At 50.4% G+C, this 27247-nt stretch overlaps 1 protein-coding gene across 1 annotated transcript in view; it reads left to right on the top strand.

Annotated features, from left to right (window-relative positions):
- The first annotated feature begins 1577 nt into the window (after positions 1–1577).
- LOC133373488 (uncharacterized) overlaps positions 1578–27247 on the top strand; it is a 34914-nt gene continuing 9244 nt past the window's right edge. Inside the window, exons 1-17 of the mRNA XM_061603300.1 lie at positions 1578–1731; positions 3449–3547; positions 4222–4382; positions 8746–8870; positions 9710–9839; positions 10427–10575; positions 11196–11383; positions 11905–12015; positions 13876–13977; positions 14079–14154; positions 14933–15060; positions 16698–16897; positions 18628–18712; positions 23092–23190; positions 24161–24321; positions 24605–24729; positions 27076–27205. Of these exons, the coding sequence (XP_061459284.1) occupies positions 1672–1731; positions 3449–3547; positions 4222–4382; positions 8746–8870; positions 9710–9839; positions 10427–10575; positions 11196–11383; positions 11905–12015; positions 13876–13977; positions 14079–14154; positions 14933–15060; positions 16698–16897; positions 18628–18712; positions 23092–23190; positions 24161–24321; positions 24605–24729; positions 27076–27205 (2129 nt within the window). The 5' untranslated portion in view covers positions 1578–1671. The remainder of the gene's footprint in view (positions 1732–3448; positions 3548–4221; positions 4383–8745; positions 8871–9709; positions 9840–10426; positions 10576–11195; positions 11384–11904; positions 12016–13875; positions 13978–14078; positions 14155–14932; positions 15061–16697; positions 16898–18627; positions 18713–23091; positions 23191–24160; positions 24322–24604; positions 24730–27075; positions 27206–27247) is intronic.

The following is a 27247-nucleotide window of genomic DNA, read 5'->3' as shown; positions in this document are numbered from 1 at the left end:
GCCTGGAACCAGCTGCAACCTACAAACACAAAATGTGCAGAGGTATTTCTATTTCTTCAGCCAGGCTCACCCAGTCCCCCGCCCCGCCCCGCCAGCCTGTGTGTGTCAATCAAGCAGCTTCTTCCCTCTGAGTGGGAACTCTCAAGAGTCAATTCATCACCTTCAAGGGTTAGGCAACAAGTGTTGGCCACACGGTGTAATGGGTGACTAAATAGCTACATTCCTGCCCTAAAAGTCCAGGCAATTCTGTAGACCGTTCCCTAAGGCACCAGACACATCCATCAGCGGCACAGAATTCTAAAGCAGAATGAACAAACTTCAACAAGTGGTACTGTTTTAAATTTTGCTTTCAGGACCAGCAATTTTTGCAGGAATCCATGAGATGGAGAAACTGGGGTGGGTGGGAGAGGGGCTGCAGGGCACAGTCAGTTCTCCAGGTGGCCCAAGCGAGTGGCTCCAGTGTGGCTGGAGCTGGGAAGGCAGATGCCCACACAGGGTGCCACTCTTGGGGGTCTAGAGGAGGAGGTAGGGGAGGGGGGCAGGGCAGCCAAGAGCTAAAGGGGGCTGGAGGAGACTGGCCGAGGGGTGCGCAGTGGGCAGTAGTAGCACCATAAAAGCCTTTGGGGGAGGGATAACAGAGGGGGCAAGTATATTTGTAGCTGTGTCCCATGCGTGGGGAAGGGCGAGCAGTGAGGCCCATCCAGGCTGTGTGCAGGCAAGAGGGCTGCATGGTAGGGGGCAGAGAGGTGCAGCTGGAGCCCCCTGCCTGCCTGCCTATGGGAGTTACTTGCTCCTTCCTCCCAGGGAAAAGGACCCAGGCAACAAGTGAGGGAGCGCTGCCAGGCTGAGCCAAAGACCCAGGGCTCAGCCACATGGGAGTTTCATGTGGACTAGAAGCTGCGTGTGTCTCTATTTTTATTTTTTGTGGTGTCCTCCTCATCCAAGTGACTGCCTGCAATTTCCCCTCTACAAATTTGGATTTGCCCATCTGCAGGTAGTCTGGTAAAGGAAGAAATTTTAAAATGGCATGCTACCTGACTGTGGATGCCATATAGTGTCTGTTGTGCTGCATGCCATCTACTGCCACCCTCTCCATTTCCATTATGCAGAACTGCCCTTGCACAAAATGGATGTATATATATAAAAAAATCCCTAGCTGAGGGGCAGCGAGAAAAGGAAAGGGGCAGCCTTGCAAGTCAGTGTGAATCAAGCAGCGCCAACTAGCGCGGACGGTCCAGGGGGATTTCGGAGGAAGATGTGTGAAGGGACACGGCGCCCAAATGCCCTCCTGTGGCCGCAGCCCCCGTGGCGGCGGCGGCAACAGCCCGGCCCTGGCCAGGCAGGGAAAAGGCGGTGCCAACTTGGCCTTGGTTGGGCAGGACTCGCTCTGCAGCTCTCCTGGGCCAGGCGGCTCTTCCCAGGTAGGCTCTCCCGAGAGCAGATTCTGGAGCTGACTAGCCCCGTTGTCTTCCCGCCCCAAGGCACTGTGCACAAGCTCAGAGGATGCCGTTGCGCAAGGAGTCTCCCAGCTCAGCGCCGCTGCCCAAACGAAGTCTTGGCACGTGGGCCGAGGGGGAGGGGCGGGGAGGTAGGACGCCACGCCCTCCCTCTGTTAGACTAGCCGGCCGGCGCAGGCCAGGAAAACGGCGGAGCCGAGCCTTGCCGAGCGCGATGCCGGCAGCCTTTACCTGGCCCAGCGCGGGAGCCGCGCCGCCGCAGCGCCGCCGACAGGTGAGGCCCCGCCCCCGCCTGCTGGTTGGTCAGGGGCGGGGACTTCTACCGGCCGGGGGGGGGGCGCCGAAGGTCTCGCCGGCGCTTTCGGCCCCCCCTCCGCCTTCGCTCGCGCCTCCCTCCCAGGCGTCGGGGTCCCGCGGGCTCTCTGCACATGCTGCAAAGCAGTCCTCGCCTCCTCTTTGGCTGTGGCCCCGGGGAGGGGAGGTCCGAGCCGAGCCTGGAGGGCCTTGCAGGGAAGAGCCGGCTGTGCTTCCTGGCGGGGGCCAGCAGACCCCTCTGGCCAGGCCCTCTGGCCTTTTGCACAGGCTGCCCGCCGGCATTGCCCTTGCTGGTGGATCCGAGCAGGGGCGGCCCTTCGCCCTTGGCTTGCCGGCCGCCCCCGCTGGGCGCACTGGTTGGGAGGCCCCTGAGGATCCGGGCCGGCCCGGCAGAGTGGCAGCGACAGGGGAGACGGCCGGGCGCCGCTCCTCCTCCGACCCTTCCCTTCTTGGCTGGGAGGGGGATAATCACATAATATCAAAAATATAAATATTAACGGTCCATTCAACATTAAATATTTTCATTTTCCGCATAAAAACTATTATATATATATATCAACGAAAGCCATTTATCTCAAATGCACCTTGTTTGTCTGCCATCTCTTCATCTGACCGACTCCGAGCCGCGTACCGCTGCCCCTTCCACATTTTGGCTCTCCTCTGTCTTCTCATTGGTGGGGCGACCTTTGATTTCACTCTTGTGCCAATTAACATAAGAGGAGGAACTGTAAAATCCCATACCAATTCCACATACTTGATTTGTTCGCCAAAATGCCCTAATAAAATGGTTCAAGAATCTAAAGTTATGAGGTAATGGGCTATCAATGAAATTATGTTGATCGCTTTCCCCAGAATCTTTTAATTAATGGGTATGACTGCCAAATCTGTTTCCAGTCTGCCCATTGTGATCCGCATCTCCACATTTACCATCACACCAAGTATATATTTTACTCAGTCTAGGTGGTGTCATCTGTCATTGATAAAGCTGCTGTATTTATTTTCTCCTGCCTTTACACAGAGAGATATTGCTGGTCCATGGTTAAATATTTTTCCCCCTCCAGAAATTTCTCTGCCCACTACTTTTATCTACTTTCTCTTAAAACTCGTACAGTACCATGTTGTAGATTTAGGTACAAAATGTTATCTTGGATAAAAACTCCTTCAATTTTTCTTTTTATATGTTCTTCAAAAGCTACTAATGCACCTTCTATTTAATTCCTTCTTCTTTCTTCTTTATAACTTCTTAATGTTCATGATGAAATCTTTGTGAGATTGGACCCTTTCCAAATAATTCACTCAGGGTTTTACAAAGAATAATTACATTGTTATCTATCCAATTAGCTGCATTCCCTCCGTCTTAAATTGAAAGTAAAGCTATCCTGGGTTCTTTAAGCCATTCCAGGCATCTTAAACTGCCTCATTTCAGGGGTTTTGTCACTTTCTGCTGTAAGGTCAAAGTATTGCCACTGGGGTTTTCGCCCAACATTTTCCCAATGTAGACTGGCAAGTTCTATTCAACTCTAGGCAATTACTTTGAAACATGTTGTGCTGAGGTTTTGTGTGTGTGTGTGTTTTAGTTGCATATTGTATATTATAGAATGCTATTATACGTTGAAAAGTAACAAACTAAGTACACATCTTCCTGCACTTTTAAAACATTAGTGTTTTTTCATCAGCTTCGAGGCCGGGTTCTAATTCTGACGGTCTGTGCTGCTGGCATTGGGGGCACCTTCCAATATGGCTACAACCTCACCATCATCAATGCCCCTTCCACAGTAAGTCCTGTTCCTACACACACACACACCACCTCCCTTGCCTGACAATTGTCCCAAATGTTGCAGACAGTGGGTTGGCAGCCTCTTGTTAGAGCCCCCACATGTCTCATGGGAGTCTGAGGGCAGTTCCCTCAATGAAGCATATTTGCTCCCAGGGCTGCTCTTCACTGCCAAGTGATGCATTTGACTTCCAACGATTCATGAGGCAGTCGGTGAGTCTGGCCCCTCTCTCAGCTTTGGACCTCCAGGGTGCCAAAAAGTGAAAGAGGAGAGGAGAGAGAGCCCCGTTTCTTTACTTTGGGGTGAAGAAGGCTTTTGTTTTTGCAGTTTTTGTGCAGCTCTCCTGCCAAGTATTTTGTGATGTGTTTCTAGCCTTCCCTTCCTCTAAGGAGCTCCCCAGCCTGATTTTATCATGCCAACAACCCTATGAAGTAGGCTTGGCTCAGAGAGTGTGGCTGAGATAAAGTCAGCTGAAGAGGTTCATGGCCAAGGGGGGAGCTGAACCTGCAGGCCTCCACCCTCATGGACCTTGCCACACTGCCAAAGCTGATTAGAACAGGGAGGGGCAGTGAGTGCTCAGGTGTGCCAAAACATGTTGTGCAGCACCTGTAGAAAGCGCTGTCTCTCTCTCTCCCCCCCCTCCAAAAAATGACTTTTGCCTTTGCACCTTGCAGTTTATCCAGACCTTTACGAATGAGACGTGGCTAGAGCGGACGGGCAGCCCCTTGGAGGGAAGGGTGATCACCCTCATCTGGTCCTTCATCGTCTCCATCTATTCTTTGGGAGGACTCGTTGGAGCCCTCCTTGCAGGCCCCATGGCCATTAAGCTGGGAAGGTGAGGGATGCCTTTTAGATTGCTTCTTCAAGCTTCAGTGCCCAAAAATTCTCACACTTCTTAGACAATGTGGAATTTGGTGTGCCGACGAAGGGGAGTGGGTACACAATAAGACCACTCTCATCCATGATTTGATTGTGGATGATGTGCCGATTTGGTGTGCATTTCTGAGACTTGGGTGGGTGAGCTGGGAGGAGTTGATCTGACCCAGCTTTGCCCACCTGGGTACTCGCTGCAGCACCAGCACAGGCTGGAGCGACTGGGAGGAAGAGTTGCTGTGGTCTACAGAACTTCCATCTCTGTCACCAGGAAACTACTCTGTCTTGGAGCTGGCTGTGAGGGCCTGCACCTGGTGTCGGGCCGAGGAGACAGGAAACTAGGGTTGCTGCTGGTGTACCATCCACCCTGCTGCCCGGCAGTTTCTCTGACTGAGCTGGCGGAGGCCGTCTCAGCTGTGGTATTGGAGGAGCCCAGAACGATAGTGCTGGGTGATTTCAGTGTCCACGCTGAGGCTGCCTCTTGTGTTCTGGCTTGGGACTTCATGGCCTCCATGACGACCATGGGGCTGTCTCAAGTTGTCACTGACCCGACGCATAGGGCAGGGCACACCCCCAACTTGGTTTTTGCTCCAGATGGAGGAAGGGGTGGTCTGGAGATAGGGGGGGTGGATGTCACCCCATTGTAATGGTCACACCACTTTCTGGTGAAGTTTAGACTTATGGCTCCGATCCTTCCCTGCAGGGGCGGTGGACAGATTAAGAGGGTCCACCCCCGGAGCCTAATGGAATCCACTGGATTCCTGAATGCCCTGGGGGAGTTCCCAGTAGATAGAGCAGGTGATTCTGTTGAAGCCCTTGTCACGCTGTGGAACAGCGAGGTGCATTGGGCTCTTGACACATTTGCCCCCGAGTGCCCTCTCTGGCTTTGTGGAGCCTAGTTCGCACCTTGGTACACCAGTGAGCTAAGGGCAATGAAACAGGCTGGACAACGGCTAGAGCGCAAGTGGCAAAGACATGCTGTGAGGCTGATCGGGCACGAGTAAAACATCGTAACTGTGACTAATGTGTGGCAGTGAGGACGGCGAAGAAGGCCCACTTCTCTGCCTCCATCTCATCCTCAAATAGCCATCCAGTGGAGCTTTTCCATATTGTCAGGGGTCTTTTGACATCAGCTCCAGGAAATGGAGTTTTAGACCCTTCAGAGTCCCACTGTGAATTGTTTGCAAGGCACTTTGAGGGTAAAGTTGCTTGCCTCTGTAGCAGTCTTGATGCCCCATCCACATCTACTGTAGTCCCCAATGAGGTGTCCAGTGCAAAGTCTGCTGCCACTTCTTGGGGACGGTTTCAGTTGATGCAGCCTGATGACATCGACAAGGCGCTTACGATGATGCGGCCAGCAACGTGTCCTCTCGACCCTTGCCCTCCTTGGCTTATTAAAGCTTGCCGAGGGGGTTTGACCAAGTGGATCCAGGGTGTGGTCAATGCATCATTGTGGGAGGGAGTGGTTCCAGCCGCCCTGAAAGAGGCAGTGATCTGACCGCTCCTGAAGAAGCCCACCCTGGACCCATTGGTCTGTGACAATTACCGGCTGGTTGCAAATACCCCCTTTTTAGGGAAGGTGATTGAGAGGGTTGTGGCACAGCAATTGCAAGTACTCTTGGATGAAACAGATTATCTCGACCTGTTCCAGTCTGGTTCAGGCCTGGTTATGGGACTGGATCAGCCTTGGTCACCCTGATGGATGACCTTTATCAGGAGAAGGACAGGGGGAGTGCGACCCTGTTCCTCTTGATCTCTCAGTGGCTTTTGATACCACTGACCATGGTATCCTTCTGGGCCGACTTGGTGAGATGGGTATTGGAGGCAATGTTTTACAGTGGTTCCGATCCTATTTCCAGGGTCTTTTTCATTTTTTTAATAATTTTTTTTATTCAAATTTTTCAAAAGACAAACAAAACAAAATCAAACAACAAAAACATAAACATAACAATACAACAAAAGAAAAAAAAATAAAATAGTTGACTTCCGATTTGTCGCAGATCAGCTATAAGTATATAATATATATCAAACCTGTCCCTTAATATATACATACAGGATCACTTTTCTCCATAGGCTATCTTAGTTAATCGTCAAATCCCAATATCATCATTTTATTTTAAATAAATAAAATGATGATTTCCAGGGTCTTTTTCAGAGAATAGCATTGGGTGGCTGTCTTTCGGCTCCCTGGCAGTTGTGCTGTGTGGTGCCGCAGGGTACCATCTTGTCCCCCATGCTATTTAACATCTATATGAAACCCTTGGGAGCGGTTATCGGGAGATTTGGGGCAAGGGGTCAGCAGTACGCTGATGATAACCAGCTCTATTTCTCTGTAACATCTGAATCGGGAGAGGCTGTGCAAGCCCTAGATCGCTATCTGGACTCAGTGGTGGGCTGGATGAGTGCCAATAAACTGAGTCTGAATCCTAGCAAGACGGAGGTGCTGTGGGTTGGTGGTTCCCAAGTTCAGATAATTGGTCAGTTGCCTGCTTTAGATGGGGTTCTACTTCCTCTGAAAGAGCAGGTCCGTAGTCTGGGGGTGCTCCTGGATCCATCTTTGTTGCTAGAGGCCCAGGTGACCTCTGTGGCTAGGAGTGCCATTTTCCAGCTTCAGCTGGTAAGACAGCTGCGGCCATTTCTGGACTGTGATAGCCTGGCCACTGTTGTCCATGCACTGGTAACCTCAATGCTCGATTACTGGAATGCACTCTATGTGGGGCTGCCCTTGAGGTTGGTCCGGAAGCTGCAGCTGGTGCAAACTGCTGCAACAAGACTGCTCATTAGGGCAGGGTATTACCAACATGTCACCCCACTGCTGAAAGAATTGCACTGGCTGCCATTTGCTACTGGGCCAAGTTCAAGGTTCTAGTCTTGGTGTACAAAGCCCTGTACAGCTTGGGACCAGGATACCTGAAAGACCGTCTTATCCCTTATATACCCAGTCAGTCACTGCACTCTGCAGGTGAGGACCTCCTGCAGATACCGTCTTATCAGGAGATCCGTTCCGTACAACACAGGAAACGGACCTTTACTGTGACAGCACCTACCCTGTGGAACTCCCTACCCTTAAATATTAGACAGATGACTTCTCTGTTATCTTTTCAGTGCCTGTTGAAGACTTTCCTCTTTCAACAAGCCTTTTCAGTTGAGACCTTATCCCAGTCTGCCTCTATACTGGAATTGCTTTTTAATATATTTTTAAACCTTTTTTTAAAAACAATATGTTTTTAACTTTTTTAAAAAAGATGTCTTCAAAGCTTTTTAAAAATGTTTTTAAAGATGTTTTGTTCTAATGTATTTTAAAGTCTGTTTTCATGATGTTTTAAAATGTTTTTAGTGCTTTTGTTTGCCGCCCTGGGCTCCTGCTGGGAGGAAGGGCGGGATAAAAATAAATAAATAAATATAAAGAATTCACCCAGGAGGTAATCTGCACTTGCATTCTACAAACAGCTCAATGCCTCAGTTTACCAGTTACATTTAGTAAAACCAATTACAACAATATTAAATGGGAAAAGAATCCAGTTTCAATCTGCTTAACCTGATTCCAAGTAAGCTGCTATTTTTGGCATACCGGTGAGGCTCAATTGAGAGATCTGGATTCTGGTCCTGATCCCAGTGGAGTCCACTCCCTTAGGCTGCCTCTGCTTGCTTTGGACAGTGGCTGTGAAGTTCATTCAAACTCCAGGAACATTATCTTCTCTGGAGAAGATTGGCTTTCAGCTCCCTGATAAGAGCTCTCCGTTCCTGGCCCCTGGCCCATCATGCAGCCTGGTGCCAGCTGGCTTTATTAGCAAGGAAAAGACAGGGCCGGGAGACGCAGAGACCTGCTGGGGCTGCCAGGGCCTTGACACTGATCCTGAACGGAAAGGGGCTGCTATAAGAGGCAGTGACGGGGACCAATTTGGGTGGCTTTAAAAGGGGATCAGACAGATTCATGGAGGATAAGGCTATCAAGGGCTACTAGCCATGATGGTTATGCTCTGCCTCCATAGCTGCAGGCAGCATGCTTCTGAATACCAGTTGCTGGAAACTGCAGGAGGGAAAGTGCTCTTGCGCTCAGGTCCTGCTTGCAGACAGCTTTCCACAGGGTGTGTGGCTGGCCATGGAGAGAACAGGAGGCTAGACTAGGTGGGCCACTGGCCAGACCCAGCAGGACTCTTGTTATGTTCTTATGGCTCTGGCATTGGCAGCAGATGAAGGTGAGTGGCGTGGGGGGTTTCGGGCTAGCACACAAGGGGAGGGGGAAGCGCATGGGTGCAATGCTTGTGCTTGTTGTCCCTGGGCTGGTCGTTCGAGTCCTTTGACCCTCTTTCTTTCCTCTGAAGGAAGACATCTTTGTTGCTGAACAACCTGTTTGTGGTCTTTGCTGCACTGATGGTGGGATTCAGCCGGATGGCAAAATCCTTTGAAATGATTTTGCTGAGCAGATTTTTTGCAGGAATAAATTCTGGTAGGTAACAATGATCAGATAAACTCAAGATTAACTGCAAGCAACACCACTGAAAATGAGGAGTGCACAAGAAAGTGAGGGGAATTTCGCCATGTTGGGTGGGACAGATATGAAACTGACATGCATGTAACCAACTGAAGTGATCTTAAGGTGGTCCTTATGTCTCAAGCTAGTGTGGTGTAGTGGTTAAGGTGTTGGACTATGACCTGGGAGACCTGGGTTCGAATCCCCACATAGCCATGAAGCTCACTGGGTGACCTTCGGCCAGTCACTGCCTCTCGCCTCAGAGGAAGACAATGGGAAACCCCCTCTGAACACCACTTATCACGAAAACCCTATTCATAGGGTCACCATAAGTGGGAATTGACTTGAAGGCAGTCCACTTCACTTAAGTCTCAAGGCAGAAAAATCATGTCAACAGAAAAAAACGCAAACATTGCTAGCTGACAACAATAAAAATATTTTATCAAACCTCTTTAAAATTTTATTTAAATATTAGTACAGGCAGTCCATTTGCCCAAATAGAAATCCAAACAAGATTGACAATTATGACCCAGGTGCTCAGACATAGAAAGAGCAGTGACATTTTCAGAGGCATAAACAAAGTTAATGGTCTTGGGAACAGAGAAGGGAAACATTACAATAAGATTAGTAAAAGGAAAAGATGGCAGGCACGTTGGGGCAAAGGTTCTGCAGGTGCATTAATTTGAAGAATTGCAGTTGGCCCTTCTCAGCTTGTGTGTGTGAGAGAGAGAGAGGTGGGGAGAGGGTGCTTATGGACTGCTGCAGGGGCACATTTCTGAAACTGAGCATGCTTCTCTGTCTCTCCCTCTGACCAGGGGTGGCCATGAGCATTCAGCCCATGTACTTGGGAGAAAGTGCCCCCAAGGAGTTCCGCGGAGCCATGGCCTTGACATCTGCATCCTTCACTGCCCTGGGGTTAGTCCTGGGGCAGGTAGTTGGACTGAGGTGAGCTTGGAAGGGGTTGGGAAGTGGCAGGGAGCCTTGGGTTATAAAGGCCTCTGGATTCCACACCCCCAAAGATACCAGCAAGGCCAGAGAGAGCCTGTGCATCTCTCTCGGTAAAGGGGGATTCCTAAGAGGAGCAAGCCAGAGACCCCGAGCGGCTCTTCATGCAACTCCAAGCGTTTCTGCCCTAAAAGCTCCTCGGATGCTGCCCACCATGCTAGGCCCTGCCTTGGATGCCACAAAAGACAGGATGGGGGGAGACTCCGAGCCCAGTCGCCATGGAGACCAAGCTGGAGAAAGTCAGCTTATAAATGGCACACTCTCTTATTGGGGTGGGTAGGATTTGTTCTTCATGTGTAAATCTCTTTGGATGCGTATGTATCTTACAATTGTTTTATATGGGGTGTTAATGTCTGTTATGCTGGAAGTTGCTTTGGGATGCTCTCCTCTGTGTGAAAAGTGATTAATAAATATGAATAAATTAAAAAAGAGTAAAACGCTCAATTAAAAAGGGCACAGACTACTGGCTTAGAAAGGTTTGTGCAGCTTCTTGTTTTTAGCTCAGGCAATTCTGTCTTTTAATGCAGAGAAATACTCGGAGCAGAGGAGATCTGGCCTCTCCTTCTGGCCAGCAATGTGGTGCCTGCTCTGATCCAACTGCTGTTGCTGCCCTGGGCCCCAGAAAGCCCCCGATACCTATTGATTGACCGAGAAGATCAGGAATCTTGCATTTGCGGTAAGTGTGCCATGTCAATTTCCTGCTCAGCCTTGCCTAACTTAAAAAAACAAGCAAAAGTAGGTCAAGTGAGAACTGCCTTAAAGGTCTTACATTGCATATAGTTACTTGATTGCTTCCACTCTAAAGGCCCTGGGATCCAGTCTGACCTGGTTTTAATCCAAAATGGCAGCCTTCAGCCACAGAAATAAGCATTACTGGCCCTGTGTGTGTGTGTAAGGAAAACTCCACATCTTTTTAAAAAACCAATTCTCCCATAGAGGGTTGCGAACAGTTACTCCCATAGGAGAAAGAACATTCACAATAAGAGCATCTCTCCCTCTGTTCCATGGTGGGTTTCCAGTGAAGGCTTGAGGTGCCTGCCCCTCTGATGCCACACGTGGGTGCCCTGTCTTGCCAAAGCTTCTTCCAGGGCTCCTGAGCTGTGTGCTGTGCTTGCCATTGCCGCTCTTTCCCCAGGGACTCAGCAGGTGCTTGGAATACCTAATAAAACGTTGGCTTCTCCTGGAATTTGGCCTGCCCAGCTTCATGTGCAATATTCAGCCCCACGAGAACTATGGGAGCCTCAGCCATCCTTGCTGTCAGGCTGGCCCTAAAGGTGTCCTCTTTGGCTCTTGCAGCCTTGCGGAAGCTGCGGGGGGGCGGTGACTTGAGCAGCGAGATGGAGGAGATGCTGGCTGAGCAGGAAGCCCTCCGAGGGGAGGTGGCCAAGACGCCCTGGGCACTGTTTGCAGAACCAGCTGTGCGGTGGCAGCTGATCACCATCGTGGTCCTCAGCAGTGCCATGCAGCTCTGTGGCAATGACTCGGTGAGGAGACCGGAGCCAGGTGGGCAGCTTGAGTGTGGGAGGGGGTAGCCCCACTTCAGGTCTTGGCCTGGGGATGGGCGGGAGCAGCCAGCAAGTCCCAGGCTCCAGGACAAGAGAGACTGTCTTGGGGGGTTGTCAAAGGCCTTGAGAGCCAGGCTGACCTCCAGGGGGATTTGGCAGTCATCACCCCGCAGCACAGGCCTGGAGGTTGTGTAAGACCAGGGCAAGGCCAGGAGCTGCTTTCCCTCCCCGCAAACACACACAGGGAGACTTCGGAGTAGTACAGACTGTTCTTGCAAAAACTTGAAAGTACAAAAGCATTGGCAGGCGCTTACCCTTACACCCACCCAGTTTTTGTCATCCCGGCTGCCGGGTGCTGCCTGCCCTTCCTCTTCCTGTGTCTCCTCCCTGCCCGCTCTGCTGAGCCCCAGAGGGGGTCCAGATCCACTCTGAATCCACTGCTTGTGTGCAGAAGCCAGAGCCCTGCATCCAACCTGTTCTCTCTCTCTTTGTGTCCCCAGATGTACTTCTATGCTTCATACGTCTTCCAAAAAGCTGGGATCCCTGATGACAAAATCCAGTACAGCGTTATTGGCACAGGGAGCTGTGAGCTCATCACAGCCATGACTTGTGTGAGAATCTCAGCTGCCCTTTGGGGCAAGCCTCCTCCCACCAACCCACCCCCGTCTGTTCCCTCTAGGCAATAGCAGAGAGAGAGAGTGAGAGTGATCATGCCTTCTGCTTAGTGGTTTCCAAGCCGGAGGTGGGAGCCATTTCTGAGGCAGGTGGAGCTCCTGGTTGGAGATTTGGGGGGACAGCATGTGGCCTCTTCCTCCCATGGACAGATCTGGTCGCTTCTGCCTCACCTCAAAAAGGATAATGTGGAGGAGCCTGGGAAAGGTTCAGAAAAATGGCAACCAGAATGACTATGGGGCTGGAGTGACTCTCCTATGAGGAAACGTTTGGAGCAAGGAGGGGGGATGTGGCAGAAGCGGGTCCAGCTGTGCTTGGTTTGGAGAGAGTCTAAAGCGGCCCTTCTTTCCCTCTCGCGTAATACCAGAGCCCAGCGGGGTCATCCAGAGGATGCTGGAGAGGTTCAGGACAGACAAAGAGAAGAAATTCTTCACACAGCGCATAGTTGAACTCTGCCTCAAGTTGTAGGATGGCTGCTCACTCTGGAAGGGGATTCGACAAATCCGTGGAGGATAAGACTGTCCCTGGCTGCTGTCACTGTCGGGGGCTCTGGCTTCTGCACACAAGCAGTGGATTCAGAGTGGATTCTGGTTCCTGGGAATTGCACATAGGGAGAGCTTGTGGGGTTCCCTTTGGGCTCCTGGTTAGCCCCTGTGAGAACAGGATCCTGGACTAGATGGGCCCCTTTGGCCTGCCCCAGCAGCCAGATGCTTCTTATGTGGGCCCGATATAGTTTCACTAAATGTGGAATGAGCCGGCCTTTGAGGATGGCTCAGAAACCACCATTTGTTCCAAATACAACTGCAAGTGGAGCTGCATTGTGAACATAGTTATCTCTCTGCTTCGCCCCCTACATTGGCTCCCAGCTCATTTCCAGGGTCCATCCAATGGCTGGTTTTGGCCTTTAAAGCCCTTCACAGTTGGGGGTCAGGATGCTTGCCTCTTGGTGTGCCTCCCTTTACGCCTGCTGCCTTCGCCGAAGGCTGTTGAGCATTGCTGCCATCTCATGGAGGAGGAGGCTGTCAGTGGCTACTAGCCACGATGGCTATGCGCTGCCACCATAGCCAGAGGCAGTTTGCTTCTGAAAACCAGTTGCCGGAAGCCGCAGGGGGGGAGAGTGCCTCTGGGTTTCCCGTGGGCCTCTGGCTGGCCGCTGTGAGAACAGGATGCTGGCCTAGGTGGACCACTGGCCGGATCCTGCAGCCTCTTCCTATGTTCTCACCTGAGGTGGGCAGAGGGTTGCAGGGAAAGAGCCGCCTCCCCGGGTGGCAGCCGACTGTGGGCTACTCCCCGCCCTGCCTAGATGCCATATTTGTGCCAGACAGCCTCTCTCTCACCACACACACACCCCACTGCTCACCCTGGCTTTTTAACCCTTTGCAAACAGCTCTTATGCTACTTTGTTTACTTCTGCTGACTGCTCTTATTCTGCTTCTTAAAATTGGGATATATTAATGTTTTGTTGCAATGTTAACTTTTTGTAAGCCACCCTAAAATGTCTATCCCTTTAGCATCTCAGGAGAATTAGAAGAGCAGGAAGGTGCCCAGGGAGGCCATCTACTCCCCCCCAGGAGGGAGAGGAGTTGGTCCTGCCGCCAGACAATAGTGTGGCCTGCCTCCCACTCCCCTTTTCCCAGTAAGGCAGTGAACCAGGGTGCCAGCTTGACCAGACCTGAGAATTGTTTGGCAAGGACAGGAATTGGCGCCCATGGCCCCGGGGCAGGCTTGGGGCGAGAACCAGCTCCTGTCTCGGCTTCCGGCCCACCAGCAACTGACTCTGGTGTGTTGCTTTGCCCCAGAATGTCATCATTGAGCGTGCCGGGCGACGGATGCTGGTGGTCGGTGGCTACAGCCTCATGGCCGTGTGGGCCATTGTCTTCATGGTGTCTATGTCTCTGCAGGTAACTGAGCTCTTGAAGGAGGATGGGTGGCTGGGACTGAGCAGGGGCCAAATACGAGCCAGTCTCCGCCAAAGTAACCCTGTGTCCTCTTGGGCTTGCAGGACCAATTCAACTGGATGCCCTACCTCAGTATGGCTTGCATCTTCGCCTACATCCTGAGCTTTGGAATTGGACCAGGTTAGTCAGAGAGGAATGAGTTCCATCAATGGAAAACTGTGGATGCTCCCATTCAGACTGAATCATGAGCAGCCGTGCATGTCAGCACAGCTCAAAGGTTTTGAGTGGCATCCACCTCAGTTACACTCAAGGTAGACTCGTTGAAATTAATGAACTTAAGACATGTCTGTCAATTTCAGTATGTCTACTCTGAGTAGGATTGGGTACAACTCTGTTTATGGCATTCTTGGCATCCATGAGAACTAGATGTCAATGGAGATTTTCATGCCCATTAGATCCCAGGAGGACCCAGCAATTGCTGCTGGAAAATCTGCTGAGTCCTGAGAAATTCCCGAGAGAAGGTGCGGTGCAGAGGTCCAAGCACTCATTTTTCTACACTCTGGTGCACTTGACTCCCTTCCTATGAAAGTTTTGTTCATTAAACGCATCCTACCTTTCACAAAAATAATATAGTATGCAGTAAAATCAAACCCAAAGGCAGATTGTGACCAGAGCACCTTTGCTAGCCTTAGCTGCTGGGAGAATCCAGTACCAGCAGCTATGCATGGTGCTCTGGTTACTGGGCTTCTGGGGCAGGCTGAGGTGACAATGGGCTCATCTGACCTCCACTGATTTTTTGCAAAGCTTCAGATTGTCTGCAGTTGGCTTGCTGGGTCCAAACACACACGCTTAGCCTGGGAATGGCACAAGAAGTTGGATAGAGAGTTGTGAAGTTGTTGTATTTTGACCTTCGCAGTTCAAAATAGGAAGCGATAAATAAACTGCTTGATTTGTCTAGCTGGCGTGACAGGGATTATACCCACGGAGATTTTTGATCAGGTGTCCCGCCCAGCTGCCTACATGATCTGTGGTTCTCTGCTCTGGACCAACTTGTTCCTGGTGGGCATGGCATTTCCTTTCCTTGTGGTGAGCTAGATCAGCCTGTCTCTGTCTCTGCCTTGCCAGGTTGCGCCGTGCATTAATAATTTGGGGGTGGGAAGGGGACCATTCTAAGCCCCCACACCTCCTTTTCTGCCCCGTTTAGCTTTGACGGTTGCATTGCAATCCACCTTGGGTCTTTCCTCACCTGTTTGAATGACCCAGGAATGCCAAAGAGTGTCCAAGGAGTGCCAGCTTCGCTCCTGGGCCAGTCTTGCTAGACGAGGAGTGGCTCCCCCTTGTGGTTACAGGTGGTGTCTGTGTGTGAGAGAGAGATGAATGAATGCCAAGGGCAGGGGCTCCCTCTTGTCTCCCAGGCTGGACCTGCTGAGTGGCCAGTAAGCGGGCTGTGGGTTCCAAGCCTCAGCACCAAGATGGCTGGCCTTTCTGTCTGCCACACCCTCCCCCTTTCTTATGCCTTGCATTGGAAAGGAAGCCAGCAGGGGACTCGCATTGCAATGTCCTGTGTCTTCATCACTGCCCCACACACAATGGCCTGAGATGCACCACCAAAGAGGCAGGAGGGTCTGCTGAGTGAGGCCTCCCTGCCCCCCAGTGCTCCTCCTCCTCCTCACCCCACCCCTCATGGACCGGCCAAAGAGGAGCAGCCCCAAAGCCCTGCTGCCTGCCAGTGTTGTGCTTCCCCTCCCCTTGTGGTGGGGAAGGGCCTTCAGAGGCAGAAGCCACCCTTCAGAGAAAGGCAGCCCCTGTAGAATCCCCTCCTCGTCCTCCTCCCTCCCTGTTAGGCAGCAGAGAAGCCCTCCACTCCCTGACTTCAGCATTGCCAGTCTCTCCCCCTCCCCAGGGTCGGCACAGGGCTTCCTCTTTGCAAGTGGGGCCCCTGGCCTTTGGGGGGAACATGGAGAGGGAAGCTGGCATTGGGCTGTTTCACTCCTGCCCCCTTCATCCAAGGGCCTGGGGGTGCTCCACAGACAAGCCAGGCACCCGCCCCAGCCCTCCTCTCCTCTCCTCACCTGAGATGGAGCCTGCCCAGCGCTCCTCAACATCTCAGAAGAAGGGCAGAGATCTTACCCAGCAAACTCTGTAGGGGAGGGGTGGGGGATCTTTTTCCTCCGGAGAGGGCAACCTGCTGGGGCTGCATGCCAGAAGCAGACCTGGTTGCGGCAAGATAAATGACTCTTCCTTGTCAGCAAGACATGAGTGCAAACAGACCTCTCCCTGCTGGGGATTCCCAGCAACTGGCATTCAGGGGCCTGCTGCATCCACCAGTGGAAACAGAGCACAGCCATTGTGGCTAGTAGCCATCGATAGCCTTCTCCTCCTCCATGAATTTGTCTGATCCTCTTTAACAGACATCCATGTTAGTGGCCATCATTATCTCTTACAGGATCAAAATCCAGAGTTTATTTGCGGGGGGGGTGAAAACTATTAAAGAAGGCCCACTAAGCAAATTCTTAAGCAGGTAACTTTGCAGACCCTTGGAAAAAGCCCCAGAGCACAGTGGGTAGCCCACCTGCAGCATGTGATGGTTCAGGAGAGAAGGGGCGAGGGCAGGACTTGGTCTGCATCAAAATTCCTTTGGCTGCACCAGTGGGCGCTTCTTCAGCTGGTTTGCAGCCTTGGCTTGCTGCTGAAGGCCTTACCTTCTCTCCTTCTCCCCTCAGGAAGGCCTTGGGCAGTACTGCTACCTCCCTTTCTTCACCGTTTGTGTTTGTGCTGCTCTCTATGTTGGTTTCTTCCTCCCTGAGACAAAAGGAAAAACCTTCTTGGAAATCTCAGCAGAATTCAACAAGCGGAACTTCAAAGCCCAGGCCTGTGAGAATTCTTGGAGTCCTTCTGAAGAAACCAAGTCCACCATGTTGTAGCCTCTGAAGAACAAAGGGGAACACCCTGGGGTGGTGGGGGGGGGAGAGGTTATGGTCTTTCTCTCTTCTCTCTCTCTCTCCCCCTCTCCACCTGGTAGGGAGTAGAAAGAAACAACAGCTGAAGCCAGGTGTTTTGGGTGGGGCCATTTCTCAAATACTGAATTTGTGTGTAAAAGTCCTTGCTTCAAAATCCCTGTTTCAAACTTCTGTATGGAAATGCTCATGCCACGATTTAGTTTTGAAATTCTAGAAATTTCTGAGTGTTCTGAAAATCTGAGTGTGGGTTTTCAGTTTTAGAATTGATTTTTACTTTGTGTAAGAGAGAATGCCTGAAGTCTGGAATTTGAACCCTAAAATGTCATTTCTGGCCTTCAAATGTCAAGCTTGGCTAGTGACAGGAGGCAGTGGCACTATGCTAGGTGTTCCTGTTGGGACCATGTTCTAAATGTGGATCTGATTTGTGCGGGGAAACCCTCCCTTTGAAAATATTGTCGTAGGTTCAAACAGAGGAAGTTCTATTTCAGCTTGGCCTTGAAAAATGCTTTGAACGGTGCAGCTGGAGAAGACCAAAGACTCTGCTCCTAAAGAGGGCCAGTCACTGCCTCTCAGCCTCAGAGGAAGGCAATGGTAATCCCCCTCTGAATACCGCTTACCATGAAAACCCTGTTTGTAGGGTCGCCATAAGTCAGGATTGACATGAAGGCAGTCCATTTCCAAGTTTGGTTTAGATACTCTGCTGGTGTTAGCTGGGGCAGCTCCTAGAAATTTTCAACTCCCCCCCCCAAAAGCCAGGGTGGTAGTGGTGGGTCTTGGAGAGATTGGGGGAGGGGGAATCTTAGTTTCTCTTTGAAATGGTTCTCCCTGGAAACTGTCCTGCTCTGCAGGGGCTGTGGCATGGTCTAGATCCTGTTGCTGGTGGCTGGACAGATGCATCTAGCCTGCTAAGTGTGGGGCATTCCTGGTGTTTTGCTGAGATCCTAAAAGATCTCTGAGGAGCATCCGTGCCTGTGGCACCCTCAAGTGGCCATCTGGAATCATTTCTTCACTCCAAGCAAAAACTACCTCAGATAACTGTCCTTTGTGCCTCTGCCTTCAAAATAAGATTAGCTTTAATTTTGTTGTTAAAATTGCTGCTGTTAATTTTTTTTAAAAAAATCACTTAATGTTTTGCCTATTTTTGTGGTACAGAAAGATATTTGATGATAGGGTCATTCTTAAACTGTTGATTTCAGCGTCAATCACATAATTGCATCAGTGGAGCATTGGTGAAAAGTAACTAAAGTAGCTGTTACTTTCCAGGACAATGTACTTTAAAGCCTGGAGACTGACTGAAGGTTCCCCCAATTAGCTGCCGTGACAATGACAGTATTCCTCCAGCTCCTGCCACAAAGAGATGGTCCTACCACTCACCCAGCAAGATTCAAAATCTTGACAAGACATAGTTTAAGGCTGCTACTCTTTTATTTAACAAGTTCCAGGTCAGAATCAGAATAGCTATTAGCTGTAATTGGCAATAATCATTGTAGTCTGAAATGCCAGGATCATCCCTGTTCCCACAGGATTCCACCCTTCAAACATTACTGGGGTGGCTTTGGGGTCCTGCCAACGGGATGCACCCACCCCCTTGCCCCAGGCACATATAAACTGGGCTTGGGGGGGAGTAAAAAGCTCCGCTCTAAGTGGGAGGGGGGGATTCACTGCTCCCTGCCTTAAAAAGTCTTTTGAAAAGTGTCATGACTGCTTTCGTTGCCCCCTCTCCTACTGATTTCTTTGGCCCCTGGTTTCAGGATTCAGATGGGATGGAGTTGTTTGGGGTGAGGAGGCAGCAGTATCTGCAAGCCAGGTGAAGTGGGGAGTCTTTGCCTGAGGCCGTGCCCTGTCCCACCGCAGATCCTCCGCTGCAGGACATCCACTGCATGTTTGCTACAGTCTTGGCAATGTGGCCTCTCTTGAGAACCTGCTGTGCTCTCAGGGTAGGCAAGTGAGCCCGGAGGAAATCTGGAAGCACCTTCATGTATATGCAACTGTTAGTTAGTGCTGTAGAAGTTATACTTTTGCAAAATACATGCATGCAAAGCAAAGGCGTTAGTATCACTATGTTTCCGAATGAAGAAAGGCAATGGCATGAAAATATTGCTGCATGTGATGATGATGTATGTAAGAATAAAATTCTTTATTTGGGATTGAGTTGTAATGGCTGATGCGTCTTCCACTCCAGCAAAGATTTTAAGAAAATCTGAAAATATCTTTCTGTCACATCTTTGCCAGAAAGTCCTGAGGGCTGGGGCGTAGCCATTTTGCCTGAATTCTAAACTATGCTGCTTCTAATGCTAGGTGTGGACACCTTGAAGAGGCTTTCTCGCTAATAAAGTATATAGGGAAAGCATAAAAGGGCCGGGGTGCAGTTTGGGGGCCCTTCGTGTCTTGTGTTGCCTCCAACCTGAAGAGGGAGGAACATCTGTGGCCCTCCAGATGTCAGACAACTGACTTCCAGCAGCCAGCAACATCTGACAGGCCACGGGTCTCCCACCCCTGAGTCAGAAACTGGAAGGGAAAGGGATGTTCTGCTTATGTGTCCTGAAAGTGAAGGCTGGTGCCTCCATGTCACAGTTCCTGACATATGGGTACATGAGTGAATTTGGTAAGTGCCTTAACTCTCCTGAAGTTTTTTGACCGTTTAATTTTCTTGGGTTTTTAAAAAGGAAGTTTGCAGAATTACAAGAGGAAGAAACTTTAAAAGCAAATAAAATAAATTCATTCAGTACAAGACTCCCATCCAAGTATCAAATTTAGAGGGTCTTTATTAAAAAAAACACTCTAATGCCACATTTTCAAAACTTAAGGCAGCTCACAGAATGAATGCATTAATAATTACAACTATTTTATTTATATCCTGCCCTTCCTCCTGGCAGGAGCCCAGGGCAGCAAACAAAAGCACTAAAAACTCGAAGACATAAAAACAAACTTGAAAATACATTAAAACAAAACATCTTTAAAAACGTTTCTTTAAAAAAGCTTTCAAAACGTCTAAGATTAAAAACTTTTTTAAAGGTTTAAGAACATATTAAAAAGCAATTCCAACATAGACGCAGACTGGGATAGGTCTCAACTTAAAAGTCTTGTGGAAAGAGAAATAGGCGCCAAAAAGATAATAGAGATGGCGCCTGCCTAATATTTAAGAGGAGGGAATTGCACTTATTGACATCAATAATAGCAAGCAGAGAAGAAAGCCTGTGTTACCTGCCATTGTTTGGAACTGGGCTGTCAGTCCAAAGGGCCACTGAAAAGGGTATGCTGTGCTGCCCTGACTGCAAAAAAGTAAAGAAATGGGGCTTTGGGCTGCTACTGCTGCTGGAAGACACTTCCAGAGCACCAGGGCTACCACTGCTGGGGCCCTGCTTCTAAGCGGCACCTACTCCTGGCCCATTGCAATATGAAGCAGAGCTTGACTGGGGGAACCAAGCCAGCGTGGAAATTTTGGGCTTTGCAAGGGCTCGCTTGTGGCTCCTTCTTTTCCATCTGCTGCTTTCCCATTCTTCCTTCCCTAAGAAAGCTCCTGTCTCCTCTTGTCATGGACAATTGATACACAAGCATTTCATCCAGCATCACAGTTAGAGGGAGGCATCAAGGTTTAGTCACTGTCTGCCATAGACAATGCATTACACGTTTGGGTAATGAATTACCATCTCTCTGGACAGAACATGAAAAGGATCTGTTGTCTCAAAGGGCTCGTTTTATTTCAGTTGGCATATTATTAATCCTGCAGGGGATGGGATTGGGGAAAGAGCGAGGCCTAGCCCTGTCCACAGGAAATGAGGAGCTGTTTTGCTGACTCCCCCTCCGTCAGGTGCCCTGGAAATGCAGCCCTGTTTCCTGAGTCACTTTATTGGCACCTGGTCAAATTCTGCAGCAGTTTGCCTTACAGTCAGTATCTGGAACAAAAGTCTGGGTTAAGGGGTGTATGTGAAGGGGTATTCTTGACGTTTGGAAGAAATTGGGGGAAGGCTTCTATGCCACTCCTTTGTGTGGCAAGTGGTAGGGGTTATATAAAAGAAATCCCAGGGAGGAATCAGCCCTGTCTCATGTTGCAAAAACAATATGGGTCTTGTCCCTGAAGGCTAACAAATCCATTATGGCAGAAGCTTTTGTGGACCACAGTTCACTTTGCCAGATGCCTTCATCTGACTTCCTTTACTGATCACCTCCACTTCAAACTTCCCACTCTCTTGCGCTCTGGGCCAGTTGGAAAGTCACTTCTGGGGAGCCGTCTGCTCAGTTTGCGCCTTTCCTTCTGGGTCTCTCAGTGGACTGCTCTCCCTTTCGCCTGCTGCCTGCCACAACTCTCCTGCCTGGTTCCACATGCATAGAGTGAGTCACTGATGCTCCCAGGCTTGGCGCACTGAAGACCTGCAACTGAGTCTGGCTTTGGCAGTTCAGCACTTTTCCTGTCCAGAATATTTGCTGCCTGGTGCTCACGTCGGGTGGGACTTCTGAAGCCTCCCCTGCTGCAAAGCCTCCCCATTACGGCCAGTATGTTTGGCCATTGCAGCCAAACGACCATTCACAGGATGAGGAAAATCACTGTTGGCAGAGGATCCTCTTGCAGCACAAAGATCCAAAGCCATCAGTATCACCCAAGCCCCAAAGATACATTCTGTCCACTTACAAAGGAATTCTTTGCATTGGCAGAAAACACACTGTGAGCACTGCCCTTTCCTAACCACATCTGTCTGTTTAGAAAAGGGGCTCTGGCTGGAATGCCAGGCTGGCTGCTCAGTGTGGGATTTGCTGCTGCCAGTGTTAAGTGTGTCTCTCTCTGGACTTGAGCATTTCCAGAGGCCCCACTGGTGCCTTTCCCCTTGTGCCATCATCTCAGCCATGACTAGGAACATAGATCTGAAGGGCCCCATATCTGCAAAAGGGGTCCTTGAGGGCTGCCGGGCTCTAGCCCCACTTCTACCTGCAAGGGTCCTTGGGTGCGGAGCTCTGTGGAGTTCCTTCCTTAAGCAGCCAGGCACAGATTGTGAGATTTCTGTGCCAAGACAGAGGAGCAACTACAGATGGTGGCCTAAGTTGCTTTTTCTTGTGGATTTTTAATGTTCTAATGCCAGGAAGAAGGCAAAGGAGAATGTCCTTCCTTCCCACCTATCCCAGATCAGGAGAGGAGAGAGAGAGACACAGAGAGAGAGAGAGAGCTGATCTCATGATGACTTAGGGCTGGCTCATCTCCTTCTTGAAATAGTTAACCCAAGAGAACTTGTCTTCAGCCAATCACTGAAGCAGGTATAAATCACTGAAATCCTGGAAATAATAACTTTCACTCCAGTCCCCCTGTGCCTCTTGCTACCTAAATATCTTTGTGCTATTGGCTGGGGAAAGCTAGAGGACGTTTCCAAGCCACCTAAAGAAGGACTGAGCAAGATTTTCTGTAGAAAATGGCAGCCCACTTCTTTTCTGACCTTGTGAGTACCTCACGTCAGCTTGGCCAAGGAAGCGGCTCAGTGCAGCACTCTTCCTGGCCCCTCGCCTTGGGTCCAGCTTGCGAATGCCCCAGAGCAGCACCCAGAATGCCTGCCCTTCCCTTTCTATCTCCCCAAACGGGGAGGGAGAAGAGGCTTCCTCTTCTGAACTCCTGCCCTCCCTTCCCCAGCACAGGACTGCGGGTGACCTGGCTGCAGTGCAGCTCCCTTGCAACAAGGCCCTTGGGTTTTCTTTGGCTCTTCCCTGAAGCCAGCTCACACATCCCAGCGCACTGTTGCTGTCAAGGTGGCTGGGAGAGCCAATGGCTCCAGCAATGACACCAGGAAAAAAATCCTTAAAGGGGCACAGAGGAGGCCAAGTGTATTTCTTGGTGGGGAAAATACACTAGGTGTGGGGGGGTGCTCCTTGCTTGGGGGGCTTGCCATCCTCCCCCCTTTGGCAGTGCCACTAATTGGCTCCCATCTCCCCACTGAGCTGGAGGGAGGGAGGGAAGCTGGCAGCCCCAAACTGGTGTTATGCACATGGCTCAAGATCACACCCAGCTGTCCTCCTCTCCTCTGCTTCAGTTGCCCATCTGCCCAGCCTGGGACCTCAGTTGAGAACAGAAATAGATGATTGAAGAGCCCTCACACCCTTCTTCCCTTGCAAGTACTGATGGCCTTTGGGGAGGGAAGGCAAGCAAGCTGCCTAGATGGGACTTTTATCTTTGCAGATTCAGTTCCGGCGAGTGTTCCAAATGATCCTTGTGGTGGGAATGGGTGGGACCCTCCTTATTGGCTTCCAGTTCTCTGTGATCACCTATCCTTCCCAGGTAAGCATCAGGGATTGTCAAACAAGCTTCTGCAGCTAAATATTCTCCTTCCAACACACAGCCTTGAGGAGGCTTGTCAAACAGCGCTCCTGACTAGCACAGTCAGAGAACAGCCTGGCAGTGTGTGGATTATTTGGCTTTATGTGCTCCAGTTGTGCAGAAGGTTGCCAGGTGGGGGTGCCAGAGCACTCCTATCCCCTAATGAGTGGGGCAGAGTGGCTGCCTCTGATAGTGAGGCATTTTCAAGGCGTGAATGAGGGCATCTCCCCCCCTTCATTGGTGACCATAATGCCAGAGTAGACGGGCGTCATCTGTTTGGTGGTTCTTCAGGTCTTCTGGCAGGCAGCATGGTGGAGGGAATGGGTCGTATGGCAAAAGGATGAGAAAGAGACAGAGAGAGAGATGGGCATGGGCTGCCTGCCTGCCTGCCTGCCAGGCCAAGCCTCCTGAAGGATTATGACTCCAGACAACCGGCATCGTCAACATGCTCTTGACATGTAGGGAAAGGGCCATTGTAGCTCAGTGGCAGAACATCTGCTCTGCGTGCAGAAGTCCCACATTCAATCCCAGACGGCATCTCTGGAGGGCTGGGAGAGATTCCTGCCTGAAACCCTGGAGAGCTGCTGCCCGTCAGTGTAGACAGTACTGAGCTAGATGGACCAATGGTCTGACTCAGTGTAAGGCACCTTCCTCTGTTCCTACATTCCCATTTCCAAGAAGTGTGGTGGGCAGAGTGGGCAAGGGAATCTGGTGTCCCGCTGGAAGCTGCCTGTTTAGGGTGCCGGCTGCACACCAGGCTGTATTTCTGGTTACCAGGATGTTGCCTCTCCTCTCCCCCCCCCTTTGTAAACAGGATTGGGCAGGGCAGTTGCTGCTGTTGTCTTTCTAACACTCCTCCCTATGTTTATTATTTTATATATATATATATATATTAAAGTTCTTGTTTTCCGGTCCCCCCCCCTTTTCCCAGGACATAAAGAGATTTATCAACAAGACGTGGGTAGAGCGACATGGCTCCCCCCTCTGCCATGAGACGCTCACCTTGCTGTGGTCCTCGATTGTGTCCGTTTACTGCCTGGGTGGGCTGCTCGGCTGCCTCTTGAGTGCACACCTGACCACCAGATACGGAAAGTAAGCACCTGTCCCATCCCCTCCCCAGTTGGGACATGCTGATAGAACTGCCCTCCTTGATCGGTATGTCCCCACAGTAACTTTAAATAATTTTCTGAATCATACATTTTGTGTCATTTATTCACAACATTTTACTGATGGAGTGCAAAAACTTGTCCCAGCTGGCACTGACACAAATTTAAGTTGTCAAGATATCAGTCAGGGAGCGGCCTGAATATTCAGTGGGGAGGAAGGTGGGAGAGGAGGAGGGCTCCGTTTAACCCCAGGATGTTACTTTTTGCAGAAAGAAAACGTTGATGTGCAATGACCTTGTCATCATCACAGCTGCCCTCCTCATTGGCTTCAGTGAGATAGCCAAGTCTTTTGAAATGATCCTGATAGGCCGCTTCCTCTACGGCTTCAGTGCAGGTAGGACCACCGGGTCCCCTGGCTTTTGCATCTTTCTTCAGTCAAGGCAAATGCATAAATGCAAAGGCAATGACGGCTGGGGTGTCGGGGAGGGCAACTCAGGTCAAATGCAACCGAGCACAGCCCAGCCAGAGGCCATGTCTGCGCCTGCGCCGTGGCAGCAAAGGAAGCAAAGACACCTTTCCCACCATCATTGCCTCTGCACAGTGTCATCCAGTGTGGCTGCCCCGAGGTTCAGAAATTATCACATCAAGGACCCTCTGCAGGTGGAGAGGAATTGTAGTGGGACAGTTCTACTTGACATTTTGCAGATAAAACAGCTCAGAGTTATAGCTGAGTCCAAAAAGGGCCACTTAGTGGCAACAGCTCCTTCTCCTCTCCTCCTCTTGTTGTCGTCATGGATACTTCTCAGTGTGGGGGCCTGATCTTGGGAAGTGTGAGCTGGCCCCCCACATGCACGTGCCCTACTTTATAAAATGAACATGCCTCTAAGTGGGTCTTGAAATATGTGGATGCCTCCTTAGAGGGAGATGTAGCTCTTCTAGACCCACTTGAATTGGGTTTCAGGTTTCAGACAGAGATGGGTTTGGTCCTGGTGGGCACTCTCAGCAGTGATGTCCTTCTGGGCTACCTGACAGTGATAGGTCCTGGATGGAGGCATCATTCCTGGCCCACCCTGGAAGGTCAGTTTGGGAGACATCCTGGCCTCTGGTGCCTGGCAAGTTTCCATCACTGTGGGAGGTCACCTGGAGATTTGGGATATGTCACCATCAGTATGCAGGTGACATGTAACTCTGAGACACATCCACACCATACACTTAAAGCACATTTAAAGCATGCTGCTTCCCCCAAAGAATCCTGGGGTGTTAAGGGTGCTGAGAATTGTAGCTCTGTGGGGGTAAACTATTGTTACCAGGATTCTTGGTGGCTGAGGAATGTGCTTCAAAAGGTGTGGTGTTGATGCGACCTCTCTCTCTCTCTCCTTTCCATCCATTTCCAAGGCCAGTGCTGATGTGCTGAGCTGCCGCTTGTTGGGCTTAAACTAAACTTTAATCCAGACAAGATACAAGCACCCCTGGTGTGTGTGTGTGGAGGGAGGGTGATTTCTCCAGATGGAGGGTTTCAGCATATTCTGGAAGAGTGAGCGCTGCTCTTGAAAGATAAGGGTCATCGCTGGATCGCTTCTCTGCATCTGGCCAGAAAAGGGGGGGTTGCCCAGCTGAGGCTGTTGCGCCAAGGACACTCATTTTGGGGGGAGGTCAGACCTGGCCACAGTGATACAGATTTTGGTTAGTTTCTCTACAAATATGGCTGTAAGGTGCTGTTTGTGGGGCTGCCTCTGACAAGACTGTAGACGCTGCAGGTGGTCCAGAACGCAACATAGGTAGCTCAGAGGGATCTGTTTGTGTGAGCATCCTACATTTGCTTCAGAACAGCTGCACTGGTTGCCAACAAGTTTTCAGGCCCACTTAAAAGGGATGGCGCTAAATGGCTTTGCTGCTAATGGGCTGCTGCCACTGCCTCCTCCTCCTCCTCCTCTGCAGCTTAGTTGAGGTTTAGGGTTAAGGACTGGAAACTCCGCAGTGTGACTGAGTGGTGCAGAGTTCAGGCCCCACTGTGGGCAGGGATCTGCTCCACTCAGGAACTCTGGTTAGATGTTGAGACTCCCAGCTGGTCCTTTGCAGCCTTATCTTTACCTGCCCCACATCTGACATCATGTAAGACATCATGTGTGGGGTTGGTGAGCCTCGCTTGAGGAAAACGGCCCTGTGGGTCAGATGAGGCCCACATCCAGAGGTTCCCCAGTCCTGCCCTCCCCTGAATGTCCAGGGCGGAGACTTGCCTCTGCAACACAACACAGGCTCACATTGTGGTGGCCGGGAGAGTCTCAAGGCCCTTTTCTGTTACACCCCCCCCCTTTACGAATTCTCATCTGCGGGAAATCTGTCTCTCCCCCCCCCCATCTCTCTCCTTCTAACTCTCCACTGCTGCCTCGTGAAGACAATTTTGTTCAAACATTTTGTAAACATTATTATTAACCTTGGTATTTTAAGCAGACTGTGCTATTTAACTATCTGCTATGTTGTCTCTTTTGGTTTTAATTGCTTTAATCTTTCACTATAGTTTTATTTTTCTTTTGTCACGTTTGCTGGCTTGAGAGCTTCTTTATCATAAAATGGCAGGATATAAGTCCTCTTAACAAACAGACAGACTAACCGCAGGCACAACCAAGGGTCTCAGTTGTGTTCCAGGAAAGGTCCTTAAAGGGCGGAGGCAGAGGTGTGTGTGTGTGAGAGAGAGAGAGAGAGAGTTTTCTGGAAATTTAACTTTTCCTCCTCCCTGAAGGTATCTGCCTGAATGGCCATGGCCCCTATGTTGGAGAAATTTCACCCAAGAAGTGGAGAGGTTTTGCTATGGCCACTACCTCTGTGTTTTTCTCACTAGGAAAAGCCTTGGGACAAATTATGGGCTTAAGGTAAAGTCGCAGACATTATTTCCTTATTTATCACCCCCCTTC

This window comes from Rhineura floridana, chromosome 19, assembly GCF_030035675.1.
Source record: "Rhineura floridana isolate rRhiFlo1 chromosome 19, rRhiFlo1.hap2, whole genome shotgun sequence".
In the NCBI taxonomy this organism is placed as follows: domain Eukaryota; kingdom Metazoa; phylum Chordata; class Lepidosauria; order Squamata; family Rhineuridae; genus Rhineura; species Rhineura floridana.
Note: the sequence above shows the minus strand (reverse complement) of the source record. Positions and strands in the feature narration are given on the sequence as shown.